Source organism: Rhinolophus hipposideros, assembly GCF_964194185.1.
Source record: "Rhinolophus hipposideros genome assembly, chromosome: 5".
NCBI lineage: Eukaryota > Metazoa > Chordata > Mammalia > Chiroptera > Rhinolophidae > Rhinolophus > Rhinolophus hipposideros.
The window spans coordinates 40,220,793-40,238,670 of NC_138051.1; the positions used below are offsets into that span (position 1 = coordinate 40,220,793).

The following is a 17,878-nucleotide window of genomic DNA, read 5'->3' on the forward strand; positions in this document are numbered from 1 at the left end:
ACGCTATCTGTAAGGTTTTGATTTAGGAAATTGATTTTAATATTTGAATTCTGAACCAAAACACTGATACCTTACATTCCATTTTCTGTCCTGGAGAGATCAGTTTTACTTTGAGTTGAGCAAAATTGGCTAAGTTGCCCTTGTTGACCTTCAGTTTGCTGAACTGTAAAATGATACATACCTGATAGGTTGTTGTAAGAATTGATGAGCTGGTGAATGTTAAAAGCTTGACCTAGTACCTACCTCAGAGCGGACACTCAAATGGCAGCTATAAAAACTTTCCCGAAAGAATTTCAAGCTCTGCTTTTCATTTTGGCTCTAGGATAATTCTTAGATTGTATCCCCTTCTAGCGTACACAAAGACTTATATTCATCTTTATGTTTATTACCTCATAGTAATTATTTCCGCTTGTATTTTTATTCTTTTAAGGACTATTAAGGATGTATGAGTGATTTTCCCAGTGGGGCATTTAAAGGATGTAAAAAAACTTTGGCCTTATTTTTTCATGCAGTTGAGTAGTCTTCCTGCTGATTAAATGTCACTCCTCGTGCTCTGCCTTGTGCAAGGTGGTTATGTAGTAAATAATAAATGGAAAAATCATGAATGTAATTCTAGCATAATGTCACTACATTGCAATTCAGAGGAACACTGCCCTCCTTCATAAATGAGCTGGGCAAAGATACTGGTAAGTTCTTGCGAATTCCCATTTCATGGGTCAACTTTTGTTCTATATACAGCTACAGTTTAGAAAGCAAGGACAACCACATACTGTAGGTGCTTGCTCATGGAATAAACCTGGGTGCCATACAAATACAGCTTGTCTAGTGTCTGAGTTCATTTCTGAGATTAAAGAAGATCAAAATGTGAAACATGATTTGCCGGACAGTTCTCTGCTGACTTTTGGTTAATAGGTCGATACTTGTCAGCCTGCACATTTGATTTCCAGTGTTAAGCTAAAAAATCTCTTGGTGTGTGATTCTTTTATTTCTTGACATATATACATAAACAGATCAAAAGGTATGTTCCCATAGAAAAACTTGACTACAGCCAAAAATGTGAAATAGGTTTCAGTGAGCTTAGATTTCTGTAGGTAGAAGTAAACTGTCCACTTACGTTCCCACATTTCTGACCCAAGCTCTTTTTCTGGCTGGAAAAAGAAACTTGGGACAGTCCTCCAAGTGAAATTTGGGAAGCCAGAGCAATGATGAAACCTAAGATATCTCAGAAATAGTTTTAAGTGGGGAGCCTCTAATCCTACCTGGATAGTGCTTTTCTGTGGGTTTCTCAGCATGAGTCCAAACCTCACAAAGCACTTTCAAAGATTGGGTTGCTCAGTGTCACAAGGATGCATTAGGTCCAATAGGCTGGGAACGGGCCATGTAAATAATGGTAAAAACAAATCAAGGACCAATGCTGAGATTTTCCCTTGTGTCCCACAGCTGGAAGAAAAAGTTGAACTTTTAAGTAGTTTTCCGCTTCTTGGCAGATGGCCGTTCAAATACATCTCGTACCCCAGCTGCCTTTTGTTTAAAGAATTTTGTGTTCTGAGCACTCTCTTGGCCCCATGCTGAGTCAAAGGAGGTGGTGTCTTGATCCACAAGGTGGGTGTATTTGGTACGACCAGAGCGCCCAAAATTCTTGACCTGAGGGAAGGACAGACGATGAGTTACACTACCAAACATTATGTACCAGCCCTCAATACATTACTTTTCTCTCATGGTAAGGTCCACCATACCTGCATGACTTTGGGAAGAATGGTTTTGTTGAAATGATCCTCCAGGGTTGGTGCGCTGAAGTCTCTCTTGTATACTTCTTCATCTTCATCCTGTAGAAGAGACAGTCTTAGCAATATTGTGGTTATGTTTCCCACATATACAAACCATGAATTTATCACACTAAGACAAAGGATACAAAGCAGAAGTATTGAACCTTTTCTTAAAGAGCTTACAAGTACATCTGGTTGAGATGATACTTTTTTCCTTTGTGTTTGCCTTTTTCTTCCTAAGTGTAGATCGACATTTCCTGAAGGTTGGCTATATTTTTTGCACTCATGTTCATTCAGTCCTCTGACTTGAACTCTGTCACAGGCCTTTCAAGTCTGATCCTGAATTTATTGCCCATTATATATCTTACTTTGGATATTCTGTTGGGATTTCAAACTCCATCTAAAGTGAAAGTCATTTTCTCAACCTTTTCAAATCAGCTTCTTCCTATTTAACTTTTTCTGTTAATAGGACTAACATTCTCTCAAATTACCTAGATTCAAAATTTGAGTAATCTTTGTGCACATTGTTGCCACTTCCTATAAATTCTCATCACCTGGGTTATTACAGATTTTCCCTGCAATCAATCTTACACACTACCAGGGTGGATTAATGTTTCTAAAATACAACTCTTGTATCTCTACATTGCTCAAAACCTTTTTTTTAGCGGTTCTCTAGTAAACAAGCACAATTCTTTAGCAGTCAAGGCCAAATATAGCCTTCATCTACCTCGCCTTGCCACTTTCCTTTACAGATACTTTCTGCCTCCACTCCTGGTCCCTTCATTTGCCTACCACTGAGTGTCAGAAAGTCTACACATTAGTCACTTTTATTTATATCATCCTTTTCAATCTACCAAATACAACATCTCCCTCTTCAGAAGTCCCACAGTACTTTTCCCTTTCCTTATGTTACAGTATGTATTTGCCTTAGGTCCATTTTTAGATTGTAAGCCTTCTGAGGGTAAGGATTTTATATCCTCTAGCAGTGCTAAATAGTAGTGCCCTTTACACATTAAAAGCTTAAAAGGTTATTAACTATATAAAATAACCATAAAGAATAGTTTCAAATCAACCTATTAGACTAGAAGATACAGATTATAAACATGTATGCTGAAGAAATTAAAAAGTACTATCTTGCTTAAGGAAAGCTTCATGGAAGAGCTGAGGCCTTTAACCAAACATATTTTTGGAGTATTCTTTTCCCTGCAGCTATAAAAAGACCCAGTTTAAGGTAGGAAAATTAAAGTTTTTGTGAGATCTATTTTTCTCCTGTTAGAACCTAAGTCCCTCATTTAATCTCAAGATATCTCAACTTCAGTCTTGTCCAGATGAGAAGACTTGCACCAAAAGACTTTCACATAAACCTTATGTATCTTAGCCAGCCAACAATGCATTGCTTCTTTATGAAGCTTGATTACTGAAGCTGCTGAAATGCTTAAGCAGTGATACTTGATGACTTGGAAGCACTACAAGAAGTAATTCATAATCTCCACCAACTCCAATCTAGAAAACTACATGGATTGGAAAGCTACATAAAGAAGCAAATAGGCTGAAAATGATTTTGGAAAGGAATAAGGAACTCTCTACTGAAGTTTTTCTTTTTAAATATTACAGGTATCTGCAGTGAAAGGCAGGAACTTAGCTGCAGTGGGGATACTTAGGATTTGATACACACTTGGAAAAACTCATAGATTTTGATACAAACTCCTTTAACACTAGGAAATTATTTAACAAATCACATGCTACTAGAGTTAATAAATGCAGTCAATGCTCCCATTCCCTTTCCTGCTATCTCTGTTAAGGAATTATCACTGGTGCTAATCCAAATAATTGGATGAATCCTTGTCATTTTATATAGGATTAACAGACTATTTTTGACTTTACTTTGGTCTTTATATGAAAAATAAGATGGCGTTACATATAATGGTTAGATAGTTAACCATTATTTGGTTAGGCTTAGTCACTTTCTGTCAGCTCAGAATGAAGTGAGTTTAACTACCACCCAAATAGGAGTTCATGCGAAGCTATTGCACAGCTTGGTTTTTGTGCAACCAAAATTTCTCACTGTGTTGTGAAGAATGATATCTAAGTGACTTTGGGGACCTAACTAGTCTAGCATCTATATAGATGACTATTTCAGTTCCTCAATTCTTCTATTACATCATCCTCCTTCTGGGAGCTGGGGCCAAAAAAGAACAGTTGCAAAATAAAAAAAAAACAGTTGCTGCTACTTCTAATATCCTGTTGCCAAATACTCTGTTGGGTTTATATTTTTCCAAGGCAAAAAGCAAATGTATTTGACCATTGGTAAGTGGAAGTACCATCCCAGAACCAGTTTATTCTTGGGAAGAAAAAAGAATTCAGTGTCTGAATTATTCCTAGTGCCCACTTTCCTTTCCCTTTTCACTTCTTACCATGAAGAAGGCACCCCGGTGATAGTACTTCTGTAAGAACTTATATTTGCCCTTAACAGCTTTGTTGGTAATGACTTTGCCATTTGCCCGAAGCTCAGCTCGCCTCTCTTCCTCAGTCAGGTTTCGCATGCGTTCAATTTCGGCTTTCTCCTTCTCAAGCCTGTCCAGAGAACAAAATTATTAGTACATTCCAGCTTCAGAAAGACCCAATTATCAGAATATAACAGTCTCATCTCCTTTCAGGCATTATTCACTTTTTAAAAATTCTAGTCATTGCCTGTTAGGAATCAGGAGCTCAATAAATAAAAAGGTAAGGCGGTCTTCATTACATTTTCAACACCAGGTACTGCAAACTAATGTTTTACTAATTCCCCTCTCCTAAAAAGCCTCTTAGCTTTAAAAAAATCAATTTAAAATAACTGTAAGACTTTACTGGTACTCCTTTAGTAATCATATTTGTGCTTACATGTCACAAAACAAGGATTACCATCATTAATTAGACTGAAGTGATTTTAGTCTTTTTTTGGGAGGGGTGGGGGTCACAGATACCCTTTCTCCAGAAAAATGTAAATATACACATAATTTTGCATATAGTTTTAAAGGGTACATGGACTCCGTGGACCCATTTTGTCCGTGAAGCTCAGGACAAAAACCTAAGAAACTATTGAAAAGTTTTCTTTTGATGGTTTCCCTTTGTAATTTGGGATTACTCTTGCATTCCTAGTAATTTTCAGGATGGGTGATGCAGCTCAGAAATGATTCTGCTCTAACATCTAACATAGTGAGTATGGTCGATTATTTAAATGCCACAAATTCTTCCACTCACACTATGCATGCCCCTTTGCAGAAATGATATCCTTGGGAGTCTCAAAAGATCTTGCCAGCTTCCACCTTTGCCCTCTCAGAATGCTGCCCCAAGACTATTATGTAAGAAAGGCAGTCTAGCCTACTGAAGAAAAAGTGAGGCATCCTAGCTGACGGCACTAGTGAAGTCATTTTGGACTTTGTCGCCCAGTTAGTACTCCAGCTAGATGGAACTGCGTAAGAGAGGCCAGGTGAAACCAGCAAAGGTACTGTTTGGCCAACCTCCAAAATTACGAATAATTGTTTTAAGTCACTCAATTATGGGTTGGGTTGTTATGACAACAATGGATAACTGATAACAATGAATAACTTGTGTGTGTCTACTAAGAAAGCAAAGGGAATATTAGCTGGCACTGTATCATGGAGAAACACTGCCAAAAAGTGTTTCTTTTTCCTGATTTTGTTAACAGCCACATTCCACTTGTGGGAAACTCACCCAGTTGCAGGGACCCTAAAGAAAGCTAGAATGGAATTTACAGGAGGTGGTGAGCCTCACAGCTACCCTATTAGGAGCCTGTTCCATTAGCAGTATTATGCTCTAGCACCATCCTATTACTCACGCTTCTCGATCTTCTCTGTCCCTCTTGATTCTCTTTAGCTCCCGAACTTTCCATGCCTCATATTCCTCCTCATCATTTTCATCATCAGTATTGAGTGCATCCAGTGCAGCCAGGGACCGCTTATTCTCCTCCAGCTCTTTCTTGGTCTCCTCCTCTACAATCTGGACAGGAAGAACAATTCAACTCTTGGATTTCCGTATTCTCCCAAGACAAACCTCAGTACACTACTCCTTACACTCAGTCCTCACAGCCCCTCCCAGTACCTTGAGTGTGTACTTGCGCCTCTCTTCAGCCATGCGTTTTGCCTCCTGCTCCAGCTCCTTCTGTTTTAATGCTTCAGCCTCACGTTCTTGAACTGTTACTCGGTCCTTCCTACAGTAAAGAAGTCCTGTTAATTGCCCAAAGCCCTTAAGAATGGAGCTCTTTGTTCCTCTAAATCAAGTCCCATCCAAATCAGACAAAGCCAAACAATCTGTGGTTCTATTATATGCAAAGAGCCAAAAATGGGAGCCATTCCCACCCCCCTTTAGAGCATCAAAATTTCATTCATTTTTGAGAATTGCCTGAATAGCAAGGAACTTGCTCAACTTCTAACCATGGCAGGATTTCTAGCCATTAAGAAAGAAACAGGAATCTGCCCTTCAAGCTTAATTTTGTGCTTAAAATAAGACCTAGGGCGGATACGTGCTCTTTAACTGGAAAATGAATAGGCTCTCTGCTAACACCAAGATATTCCTCAGCAAATACCACACAGAGCTAGAACACTGGGCAGAAGACTTTCACTTAGTGCTTACATTTCAGAAGAGTAGGAGATAGAAAAGAGGCTTCTGTCTTCAGACCTGGAAAGTAATAACTATGTGGACTCGGGCCTGGTTTGTGAGATACTTACTTTCGAATGAAGACTGGCTTAAGGCGAGGCTCCATCTCATCTTCACTGTCTGTATATTCTTCATACTCAGACTCTGATTCTGACTCCTCCCCCGAACGTCCCTCATCTTCCACCTCCATGACTTCCATCTCTTCATTTTTTCTCTCCTGTGCTCGCTGACGCATCATGCCACGGCGCCGCTCTATTTCCTGTCAAATTGTACATCCAAGCCGGTCAGCCCAATGGCCTGTGCTCTTAGAAACCTTTCTATTTTTCCCCCATCAAGCTGAACAAATTCTGATATGAATAAATGCAACTTAGCACCATTCTATTTTCAATCCTATCCTCAACAAACAGAACCCTGGATCAGAGTTCTCATCAGCAGCAATCTTGTACCGCTAGGGCCTCAACAAAGGAGCACAGATTCCAACTTCTTGTACCCAAAAAGAACTTCCCATTTTCCTTTATTATACCTCATCATCAATTTCTTCCTCTTCTTCTTCACTGCTGTCTTCTCGTTCCACACGCCAACCATCTCCTTCTACTTCTGAGTCACTTTCTCCTACCACTTCAGGTTCCACTATTTTTCTATGTCGAGCCAACCTGAAAAACATTATCTACAAGTTTAACACCAATGGCACAAAAAAGGAGCATCAACCACATTTCCTTAGTCATAAAGCATCTGGACATTGTTTGCTTTCATTAACACTGAAATCTTGAGATGGGCAAACTGAGGTACAGATTAAAGAAACAAACTCAAAGTGTCACAGCAAATAGTCAAGTTGGACTTAAAACATTAAATGCTGAGGCATCTTGGGGTACTGCAGCAAACCGATATGGGTGCACTGGGATATATTTTATAGTTCAAGGTAGTTCAGTTTTAACATTAGATCACACTGTTTCCTTCCAATGACATCTTATCTTTGTGAAACTAGGTTTTTGGTGGATGTTGTGATAAAAAGCAAAGAATTGCATGAAAATCAATATGGAACATGAAATGAGACTGATGGTGTCACTCTGATTCTAAGGTTTGAGAAGCCATCAGTGTCCAAGAGGCACACGAATCCCACTAGTGAGTACCTGTGGTTCTTTAAGAATGAAGTAAAAATGTTTTTTTAAATGTGTATTATATTTTTCAAATGGCTGAGTGTTAGGACATAAATATTTATTAAATTTTTGGATCTACTTAATAAAATAAACAGACCTGTTTGGGCGTAGGGATTCTGTGAAAAAATTCCTGAGACAATATGAACCACGAAGGTTCGGGACTTCTGGCCTACTCTGTAAGGTAATGTCTCAATCAATACACTACATACAAAATCCTCGTTGGGAGGCTCCCTTTTCTACATGAGACCATTCATCAGGCCTTTTCCCCCACTTCATCAGTGTTTCCCCTCATTAGCCTTTAGCATAAGTGAGTGGATAAAATCAATGTCTCAGATTTTATAAAACTACTTTGTGCTGAAAAGAATCCCCTTAATAAGCCAATCAATGGTCTGTGTTTTCTATTCCCTTAATGAGTTAATTAGGGCCTTTGTACCAGAGGTAAGCTGCTGTTCACTAGTGGCCACTCACTAGCTATATAACTTTGGTCATGTTATTTTCCTAACCCCTTTGTGCCTCAGTTTCTTCATTTGTAAAATAGGGATAAGAATACCTACCTCATAAGGTTATTGTGTGGATTACAGTAATTAGTAAACATAATGTACTTGGAACAGTGCCTGGCACATAGTAAGTACTATTCAAGTATTAGCTATTATTATTGTTCTTATTAATTAACCTGTAGGGGGTTCAGGTCCAGGGAAACGTAACCCTAGTCATTACCTCTCTTCCACATCTTCACTAATACGGTTCTGCAAACGCCGCAGTCGAGGGTCGCTAGATGAATCCTCCTCCTGTTCCTCAGGCTCTGCTTCTTGTTCTTTGGCTTTCTTAATGAACTGAAATTCTTCATCCTCCTCATCTGAGGACTCCATAGGGGCATAATCTGGCCTCTTACCCGACACATAACGTTTTACCTTCACTTTCTCCATCGAAATCTCCCCTGGGTGAGAAAGATAACTTATTATGTTTCAGTAGCCTTTTCCCCACTTCAACCCTTGGCCTTTGCAGGTAGAGCCCTGTATTCCGGGTAAATAAGAGTTTAGGCAGGAGAAGAAGAGAGCCATTACCCAACTATCTATATTCATCTAGTGGTGTTTTTCACAAAGGCCAATCTGAGATGGTTACATACTTGATGATTCCAAATACAAGACATTCTGGAAAAGGCAAAACTATGGAGACAGTAAAAAGATCAATAGTTGCCAGGAAGGGGTTGGGTGTGGGGGAAGGATGAATAAGCAGAGCATAGAGGATTTTTAGGGCAGTGAAAATACTGAGTAGGACATCATAGTGATGGATACATGTCATTATATATTTGTCCAAACCCATAGAATGTACAACACCAAGAGTGAATCTTAATATAAAATATGAACTTGGGGTGACTATGCTGTGTCAATGTAGGTTCATCAATTACAATTGTATCAAGTGTACAATTGATACAAGTGTATCACTCGGTTGAGGGATGTTTACAATGGGGGAGGCTGTGCATGTGTGGGGGCAGGGAGTATCAATTTTGCTGTGAACATAAAATTGCTCTACAAAAATAAAGTCTTAATAAAAAAAAAGAAGGTAAGGTGGGGGTGGGAAGAGTTTTTATATCAGATTGCAAGGCTTATTTAAATTTATAGTAATTAAAACAATATGTCATTGACTTGGGGGTACGCAGAGAGCAATGGAACAGAACAGAGCAGAGAAACAAACCTATACAGGAACTTGGTATATTAGAAAGTGACATTAAAAAGCAGTGGAGAATGGATGCGCTAGTCAAACAATGGAGTAGTACGGACAATTGGCTAACTGTAAGGTAAATATTAAAATTAGATCTCTGACACACAAAAAATTCCAGATAGATTAGGATCCAAGTGTAAAAGACGTACCTTAAACATTTACATCCCTACTGGACTGTAAGCTCCTTAACTTAAAGTCTGTCTTGAACAATTGTGTATTCAATCCTATTTAATATATATACAGTTTCTTAGATGATAGAAAATGTTTGTAATTTGAAAATCTATGATCTCAGTGTAGGGAAGGACTTCTTAATATACAAATGGCACAAACCATAAAAGATAAAGTTAATAAATCTGATAACACTAAAACTAAAAACACGTGTAACAAAAAACTCCATAATTAAAGTTAAAAGACAAGCCAAACAACTTGGGAAATAGATATTACAGATTTGGGATGTATAAAAACAAACCAAACAGAAAATGGATAAATGACGGAAACAGGTACTTCACAGAAGAGAAAATCTACTGGACAGCTACAAAGCATATAAACAAGCTGCCTAGTCTCACTAATAATCAGGGAAATACAAATTAAAATAATGAGATATCATTGCACATCCATTAGATTGGGCAAATATTTAAAAATCTTATACAACCAAGTGTGTGGATGAATATATGGGGGAAAAAACTCTTATGGCTGTCACAACCCACATGGAGAGGAACTGGCAATAAGTAGCTAAGTTGATGATGAACTTCTAGGAGTCTACCATGGAAAAATTACACAAGTGCACTGAAGAGACACATTTAAGAATGACAATTGCAGCACTGTTTGTAATAGGAGAAAAAACAACCTAACAACAGACTACTCCTCAGTAGAAAATAAACTGTGGTTTAATTATACAATGGAATTCATGAACAGTTAAAAATGAATGAATTAGGTTTATATGTATCCAAAGGATACTTCTCAAAAGCCATGTTGAATTAAAAAGAAAAAAGGAAACTATTTTTTTTTTTGCTGTTAAGACTCCGAGGCAAGGAAGCTGCACAAGGATAGGTCCAGTATATTCAAAAACCAAAAAAGAAAGAACTGATATTTTCCAACATTCTTGCAGAAAAAACTCTTGACTATTCTGCCTCCCCAAACAGATAACGTGTTCCTAACGTGTTCCTTCTTCCGTCTGCAGTCACTGGAAACCTACCCATCCTTTAAGGATCAACTTAAAATGCCAACTTCTTCAAGAAGCTTTCATTGATTACCCCAATGTGAAATTATTCTTTCTCTGCCCTCCCACAGCGCTTGGTTTATATCACCTATGTGACACGCATTATAGGTCTGAAAGACTGTACATTTAGAACGTACCTCTTTTATAATGGCTCACATCTATTGGAAGATGAGTTCCTCGTGGTTAAGAGCACTGTCTTACTCAACTTTGTATTTATTTTAATAAATACAATTATAGCGCTGGTTGAAAGGGACACAAAGTTTAACAAGACATGGTTCTGGCCTCAAGGAGGTTATCAGTTTATGATGCAGTAGAGGGAGACAGACATGTAAGTAATTACAGTAAGTGTTATAAAAGCAACATAAACAGACTGCTATGGATAACAAAAGAGGGACTGTATTCCGCTCAACGCCTTGAAAACAGGCATTCACGGCATATTAGTCTAACGAACTGGTGGACGCCAAGGGAAGAAGGGTGTTTGCTCTGGGGGAGGACAGACAGCCTATAGGAACAAGATGAGACGGAAGATTTTTTTCCTTAGGCAAAGCGATCGGGTGCAAGTTTGATGGGGAAAGTCAATGAACTAGGGGGCAGGGTCTTAAAGGGTCTGCGTGGTGAGGGTGTTCGGCCGAGGTAGGTTTGGAGTGTGCTGGAGAAGGAAGAGGTAAGATCCGACTGGAAAACGAATCAGCACAGTACCTTTTTCATTGCGAACCGGGACGGCCCCGGCCGTGGACTGAATGGGCGGTTGTTTCATGAGTGCGCTGGGGACCGACATGTTGATGACAGCGGCGGTAGTCCCGAGACTTCACTGATTAGTAACAGTGAACAGCTTACAAAGTCAACGAACAGAGAAGTACTCTACACCTTGAGCCACTGGACGCGCTGCGCGACTGATAGAAAAAACGTTTACGGCTGAGGTTAGAAAAACCGGAAGTACGCATCAAGAGGATTGTGGGATTGTGGAGGACTTATGGACGCACACCGTGCGCTTGAGCGTCGAGTCTGTGACTGCGCATGTTCATAGTCAGCCCTATAATCTTTAGCCTTGCAGTATTTGCACGCCGCTTGTGGCGGGAAATTGCTTCCATTGAGCTTTGCCATGAAGACCGTGTGGCAAGGAAGGTCCGAATTAAGGGTTTCGTTTGTTAGCTTGGTTTGAAGCCGAGGTAAATGGGATAGTGACGAATAACAAACCGCGGAAATAGTCCATCTGTTGAAAGCTTAGAATTAGAGTTTAATCGGAATAGAAATCCTGCTAATAGCACCTGATCTAGCTCAGTTGATGAGACTGAGTGGGTTGTGGTGCAGTATAGCTTGATGACGTGAGGGCAGGTGGTGGTGATTTAGACCAATGACACAAAAATAAAATAATAAATAAAATAAAACAAACATAATAAAATCAACAAAGGGCCTGGGGACAATGCCCGAAATCTGAAACTCTAATTTTAGGCTTCCCAGTTGTTTAAGATTTAGAGACTGCCTATTAAAATATATTCCTGGCTGGAAAGTGTATATAAGTCCATACATATTAAGGACTTTTTGTGTTTACTGTGCTTAGCTCTGTATGGAGTATGAAATATTGTTAAAATTGTGTGGGGACAGAGTCCCAGAGAGCAGTTTCCAGGCTCTCGGCCTCACGCAGAAAGGTGCTGGCTCAGGTAGTAAATGGCCGTCAGCTGTGACTGGTTGGCCATCAGCTGTAACCAGTGAGCCATTTGCCACTAATATAACTGCTGTGGCCGAGCCAGCAAGCACAGATCGCAGTTAGCAGGGGGTTGGATCGTGTGGCTCCTGCTTCCTGTGTCTCCAACCCAGCCGCCAGCGAGACTAGAGTGGTATGACTCCCCTCTCTGTGGCTCCATTGGTGTTCCTTTTTCCCCTCACTGTATCCTGCATTCTGGGGCGGGGAGCAGGACCGGAGACCCTGCATGACAAAGGGTCGTGTCTTCAAGAAGCTTGAATTTTATTCAGAAAGTCTTCAAGGGCTTACAGAAGCACAATGGAAGCAATCGCAATTTATTAGCTGGGTTGTGTAAGAAACATCGGCTAATTGGAAATCAGAGCACGTTTCACTGTAGAAAGGCTTTTATAACTGCTGTGGGAGAGAAGGGACAGCATGAGCAAAGTCTTGAAGTCCAGAAATAGCATAGTATGTATCAGATACTGAAAAGTGATTTTTATCAGTGATTTTTGAGTCAAGGAGTGGTGAAATTTCGCCAGGTTCTAGATCATGGAGGGCGTTGCTGGTGCTGTTAACAGGATTAGTTCTCATTATTTCCGTGTTCTAAAATTGGACCTAGGCTGGAAGAAGAAAAGAAATTGGGCAAGTCTCCAGCAAGGAACAAACAGTGTAGAACCCAAGCAACCAACAAAGGCAGCAGTTTTGGGCTAGAAAGAAAAGGACCTTAAAAATCGAGTAGAAAGAATTTTATATTTTGAATTTATCAGCTCCCAAACTGTTCTGTCCAGAGGGAGTAAATCTGTTGGGAAGGCAATTGTTTTGGCTCATGGCAACCCAGAAAACAAAAACAAAAAAGAAACAAAATACGTTTTTAATATGGCTGTGTCTATAAGAAATACAGAACACTAAAATCTGATGTTAGTGATACAAAAATTATTTCATTCACTACTTTTCCCCAGCCTTTGGGCTTTGTAAGGTCATCATGAGGTTCTTAGTTAACTGGTGGGCAGATGATCAGGTGAAATTGAAACCAGCTAAAAGTTATCAGCTCTTGAAAACAGTCAAAATGCTTCCCTTCCTAGGAGGAAGATAATACGGTAGCCACAGGGCATAATTTTCTGGTGGTGGGGTTATAAAGAACTGGGGGGCCCCGAGGTAAAGGATGCATGTTGATTTCTATTTCCTCTTTTCTATACGGCATCTTGGTGAATCTGAATCTTCTCACGTTGCGAGGAAAGGTTTTTTCCTCAGCGGAAACGCCAGTGCTTTACAAAGCGAGATCCTGACACCAGCACCATTAAAATCACTAGGATTGAGGTAAAAATGTCCCTTTCGTCTCATCGCATTCTTAAAAATTTTCAGTTTCGGGGGAGGTTGGTTAGATATCCGCAGTACCTCGCTCGCCTGCCGCCACCCCGTGGCCGGCTGGGATCTGCGCGCTGGTGCCTCCCAGGCCTCCCCAGCGGGAGGCCCCGCCCCGCCCGGCCCGGCCCCTCCCACCCCCGCCTCCAGGCCCATGTTGGCGGGAAGACGTTAGCTCCTAAGAGGCGTAAAGATGTCCGGCTCGTGCGGGGCCGCTGAGGAGAAGGCGGGCTCCAGACAGCTACTCCAGATGAAGGTGAGAGACGGCTTGTGGCTTTTGGATACGCTCCTGTCTCAGTTTTCGTAAGGGGTTTGCCGGGCTGGGACTGGGAGGGCACCAGGACCGAGCACCCGGCCTTTCCCTGCTCCGAAACTATTTTCTTCCCCTGGGGGCATCTTGCGGCTTAACCGGCCCGTCTGGGTGTTGGTTCAGAAGTGAAGCAGGATCCCTGCCCTGGGTTTTCTCTATGGAATCTAGGCCTTTCAGTGTTGAGGAAAGTTCTTATCAACCTCAGAAATAGTCGCAAGATGGGATCAGGGACTTTACATTTGCTTTTACAGCAGACATTGTTAGTTTTCCACTCTCGGAACAATTCTATTATAGTTACTCAGAAGCTAACAGAGTAGTCTCCTCAGTCACAAATTGTAGCCATTATTATTATTGGTCTGATAGACGCGTATGGACAAGAAATGTGTCCAGGTTAACGAATTTGGTATCTAGATTTTGGATGGACAAAGTTTCCTTACAGGCTATCAGTTCGGATTTATGTTGTCCGTATGAAATAGGAATTCGATTTATTTACACAGATCTCTAAGAAAAGGTATAGGACTTGGGATTCTAATACTCTTCTTTTCCTTTATTTATCTGAATAGGTGAATGAATATAAAGAAAACCAAAACATGTCTTCTGTATCTCTGAGATCAGTACACAAGACAGTTTTAGAAAAAACAGTTAAGGTGTGTCTTGTCCCCTTTTCACTCAGTAATTACAAGTCAGGCCAGTTTAAGCTCCCCAAATCCCTGTTAGATAAGAATTCTAAAAATGAAGTAGCATCTAAGAAATACAAGACTGAAATAAAGAAAGCTTGCACAAGGATTTTAACTTCAAAGATGGAAGCCACATCTTCCAAGGCAGAATCCACTCTGCACAAATCATCCATAGATGTTCACACAGAAAATAACCAGCGACAACACAAGAGCACTTCCGATACAGTGAGGCTCGGTGTTGATACGGAAAGCAGTCAGGATGGAGACAGTGATGAAGATACCACATCGAGCCTGGTAAGTTTAATTACTGCTTGTTTAAATTTTTCTTATTTTAAAATTTGAAGTTCTCATAAACTAAGGTTATCAAGGATCTCTCTAACTCAAATTATTTTTGTCTAATTTATGTTTAATTGAAATTTTCTTTTTTAAATGTTTAAGAGATAACTTCCTTAGGCTAATTTTGCTCTTGGTTTTGATTTGTCAAGGAGAGGATTGACTTAGTATTCACTCTGCTTCCTTTTTTCTTCTCTGCTTTTCTTCTCTGCTTCCTTTTTTCTTCTTTTTCTTCGTTTATTGTGTTTGTTTTTGAGTTTACTCATACTTTATGGCATCGTGCTCACCTTTCTATGTTCATGTACACTATACCAAAAGAAGTTAGCCTGTGGGAGATAACGGCATTTGAATGACCCTGATGTCAGGGTATGAAAATTATTTGATTGCATTGTTGTGCTAAATATTTCCTTTAAACAAAAAGAAGACATGATGGAGTAGAGAGGGTACATGAGAAGATACATGAGAAACACTTATTAATTCTAAACAAAAAGGAGACATGATGGAGTAGAGAGGGTACATGAGAAGATACATGAGAAACACTTATTAATTCTATTTAAAATAATAGAATCAGTTTAAGGATCAGTTTAAGAATTAAGGATCTAGTTCTTTTGGCCTTTATTGCCTACAAGAGTGTTGAACTTCATTTAAAGTGACAAATTTTATGCAAGATAAGATAAAATTATATACCACATGACAAAAGTTGATGGAATTAGGAGCACAGAAGATGATGGTAGGGAAAGGAAGGTAGGATAATTGAGGTATTGTTGTTATGAAGTAGGAATTCAAATTATGCTTTATTGTTCCAGAGGTAAGCACTAGGACCTATCGCTGGCACAGCATGGGGTAAGGCATAAGCACATTGCACTGGGGGTTGGAAGCCTCAGCTTTAGGCATTACCACTTCTAAGCAACCTTGTGCTTCTAAGCAAACCACCCACAGTGAGGGGATTGGATAAGACTGGTGGTTCTCAAATTTTAGCCTGCGTCAGAATTACCTGGAGGGCTGTTAAAACTCCTTTGCAGGGCTTCACCACCAGTGTTTCTGATTTAGAAGTTTTGGAGTGGGTATAGAATTTGCATGTCTAACATGGTTTCTTAGAGACACTGATGCTGTTGGTCCTGGACTGCACTTTGAGAACCACCAGATTAAATTATCTCTTTGGCCTGTTAGACTCAGATGCTGAGTATATGAGGCTAATATAAAGCAGATTTTAGTTTGATGTAAGAAAATAGGGTCAGTGGGGCGGCCAGATGACTTGGTTGGTTAGAGTGTGAGCTCTGAACAACAGGATTACAGTTTTGATTCCCACATGGGCCAGGGAGCTGCACCCTCCACAACTAGATTGAAGACAACGAGCTACCAGAGGGTCGGCTGGGTGGCTCAGGTGGTTAGAGCACGAGCACTCAACAACAAGGTTGCCGGTTCAGTTCCCACGTGGGATGAAACCGCGACTGGGCTTACAGCTGAGCTGCGCCCTCCACAACTAGATTGAAGGACGTCTTGTAGCTGATGGGCCCTGGAGAAACACACTGTTCCTCAATATTCCCCAATAAAATTTATGGACAAAAAAATAGAGTCAGAAATTAGAACATGAGGTAGTGAATAATTGGAGATAGTCAAGCAGAGTCCTAAATGCTCAGCATACATTTTTTTTAGGACAAACAAAAATTCTAACATATTTTATAGAACATTTCATGCTTTTGTTCTCTTTCATTATCTTTTTGAAGTAAAATGACCAAGGCTTTGTCGTACCATGCTTTAGGAACTGTGTTTAGTGTACAAGCTTATTAATCTTCCCAAATGAAGGAAGTGCTTTTGTCACGTCACAGACAAGTCTTGGACTGTAGGTCTAGAATTTCTATTTTATGGGAAATTTACTAAATTTTCTCTCTCAGCCCTTCTATTAAATATCTTAACTTCATAAAAACATTTCTGAACAGTTAATTTTTAAAAATTTTGAGCACATTTTAGGCTTACAGAGGAGTTGCAAAAATATTACAAAGACTTTCTGTATGTCTTTCACCCAGCATCCTCTTATGTTGGTATGGTACATAACCATAGAACATATATGAAATTAAGAAATGAACTTTGGTATAATACTATTAACTAAAGTACAGAATTTATAAGGAGTTCACCAGTTTTTGCACTGATGTCCTTTTTCTCCTTCAGTATCAATCTCAGGATCAAACAGTGCATTTCGTTGTCATGTCTGTAGACTCCTTGAATCTGTGACATTTCTTGTCTTTCATGACCTTGACACTTTTGAAGGCTACCAGGCAGTTACTTTGCATAATGTCCCTCAATTTTGGTTTGTTTGCTATTTTCTCATGATTTGATTAAGGCCTTGCATTTTGGGAAAGGATATCACAGAAGTGAATGTGCCCTCCTTGGGGCGTGTATCAGGGTGTACGTGATGTTGGTATATATGGTGATGTTGACCGTAATCACTTGGCTAAGGTTGTGTCTGCCAGGAGTCTCTAATGTTAACTTATTTTTTTTTTAATAATGACTAAAAATTTTGAGGGAGACACTTTGAGACTATGCAAATATCTGGTTTCTGTCATCAAGCATATATTTAGTTTTAATTGAGATATAATTCACATAACATAAAATTTACTATTTAAAAGAGTACAATTCGGGGATTTTTAGTATATGTATAAGGTTGTGCAACTATCACTACTATCCCACATTTTCATTACTTCAAAAAGAAACCCCATGCCCATTAGTAGTCACTACCAACCCCTCCTCCTCCCTGTCATCCCAGCTCTAGAAGCCACTAATCTACTTTTCTATCTCTATTGATTTGCCTTTTCTGGACATTTCGTATAAATGGAGTCATACAACATAGATTTTTGTATCTTGCTTTTTTTCACTTAGGATAATGTTTTCAAAGTTCATTCATGTTGTAGCATGTACTGATTGATACTTCATTTGAAAAATCATATTCCATTGTACGGATATACATACCCACTAGCAATGTATAAGGAGTCCA

The 17,878-nt window shown here is 39.7% G+C and overlaps 2 protein-coding genes across 2 annotated transcripts in view; one reads left to right on the plus strand and one right to left on the minus strand.

Annotated features, from left to right (window-relative positions):
* Positions 1 to 19: 19 nt before the first annotated feature.
* MFAP1 (microfibril associated protein 1) lies at positions 20 to 11,458 on the minus strand. Its single transcript, XM_081049341.1, has 9 exons — positions 11,220 to 11,458; positions 8,297 to 8,516; positions 6,946 to 7,075; positions 6,494 to 6,681; positions 5,868 to 5,976; positions 5,605 to 5,765; positions 4,181 to 4,340; positions 1,737 to 1,826; positions 20 to 1,644 (listed from the first exon to the last, which is right to left on the minus strand). Exons 1-9 carry the CDS (start codon positions 11,296 to 11,298, stop codon positions 1,462 to 1,464), a joined length of 1,320 nt encoding a protein of 439 aa, XP_080905467.1. The 5' UTR covers positions 11,299 to 11,458; the 3' UTR covers positions 20 to 1,461.
* Positions 11,459 to 13,442: 1,984 nt separating this feature from the next.
* WDR76 (WD repeat domain 76) overlaps positions 13,443 to 17,878 on the plus strand; it is a 42,182-nt gene continuing 37,746 nt past the window's right edge. The window contains exons 1-2 of the mRNA XM_081049347.1: positions 13,443 to 13,822; positions 14,440 to 14,847. Coding sequence (XP_080905473.1) covers positions 13,760 to 13,822; positions 14,440 to 14,847 — 471 coding nt within the window. The 5' untranslated portion in view covers positions 13,443 to 13,759. The remainder of the gene's footprint in view (positions 13,823 to 14,439; positions 14,848 to 17,878) is intronic.